The following is a 1,232-nucleotide window of genomic DNA, read 5'->3' as shown; positions in this document are numbered from 1 at the left end:
AACAAGTCATTTAGACATTTGCAACAGTTAGTTTTGTACACATACAGATTGGTTCTATGCAGTCAATCCGTTTTGCAGTTCTTTAAACTGTTGTTTTCGCTTGCAAATCACTGTTCACGGGCTTGCAGTGCTTTTGACCGTCTTTTGGTGAAAAAAACGTGCCAAAAGTGTAATCGCGGAAAAATGGAAGTCAGAAGCATGCAGATCATATTTATTTTGCGTTAGCATGAAGCTGCAGTTTCACAATACAAGAATTACACTTACGAGTAACAGTAAAATGCTGCAAATAATTTTTTCTTGCGCTTGAAACACGATTTACACCTTTACAAAGCTTCTCTTGCGCATGCAAATGTAATTTACGCTTACAGTCTTATGTACACTTCCACAAATATTACCCTGCGTATGCAAATCTTTTTGACGTCATTCTACCTTCATAGATATGGCCATTCAAAGTTTCAATGGTTTTCCATAGACTTAAAGTCCGCGTGACTTTAATTAGTTACATTAGTTACGTTACTTTTTTCTCCATGAAATCCCAGCATACACGCTCCCGATAAATATTTGGATGGATTATCTCGGCAAAGGAGAAGTGCTCACTAACACAGATTTAGACAGATTTGAGAACAATATTTGAGAGAAATAGGCCTTTTGTGTACATAGAAAAAGTCTTAGATCTTTGAGTTCAGCTCATGAAAAATGGAGGCAAAAACAAGTGTTGCATTTATAATTTTGTTCAGTGTATATATATTGACATGTAGAAATAGTATGCTCTCATTTGTATTTGTATTTTTGTTTTCTATTTGGGACAGGCAATCCAGATGTCTAATGTGTCATGTCACTAGATGTCATGTGACCTAATCAGTGACTGAAGGAATGCACGTGTTTTTCTGTTTTAATAAAAAGGTGCCAGTCAGAGCGACTGAGCGGTTGGTAAAGACGTATCTTCTCGTCTGTTATTTAGCGTACTCTGTTAACAGGTTATGGGCCCAGAGCAAATTAGAAAACGTTTGGAGTGTTAAGACGCTGGGTAAAAGTCGCGACGGATAAAGCGTGTACCCGAGTCTTTCAACATGAGAAGAAGAGAAAAAGGAACCGTGACAAGCCGCTGGTCTCGACTAGTCTTTGACGGAGACGAGAAAAACTACGAGCTATGGGAGACAAATTTTTGGGCCATCTTTATTTGCAAAGACTGAAAGAGACTATTTTAAGCGAGTCTTTTGAGGAAGACGAGG

General features: G+C 38.1%; 1 protein-coding gene across 1 annotated transcript in view; it reads right to left on the bottom strand.

Annotated features, from left to right (window-relative positions):
- Positions 1-107: 107 nt before the first annotated feature.
- The window catches only part of LOC107560078 (histone H1-like), a 3,094-nt gene continuing 1,969 nt past the window's right edge, over positions 108-1,232 (bottom strand). Inside the window, exon 2 of the mRNA XM_016244128.1 lies at positions 108-141. Within this exon, the coding sequence (XP_016099614.1) occupies positions 108-141 (34 nt within the window). The remainder of the gene's footprint in view (positions 142-1,232) is intronic.

Source organism: Sinocyclocheilus grahami, unplaced genomic scaffold (genome assembly GCF_001515645.1).
Source record: "Sinocyclocheilus grahami isolate Dianchi unplaced genomic scaffold, SAMN03320097.WGS_v1.1 scaffold709.1, whole genome shotgun sequence".
Classification (NCBI taxonomy): Eukaryota; Metazoa; Chordata; class Actinopteri; order Cypriniformes; family Cyprinidae; genus Sinocyclocheilus; species Sinocyclocheilus grahami.
Note: the sequence above shows the minus strand (reverse complement) of the source record. Positions and strands in the feature narration are given on the sequence as shown.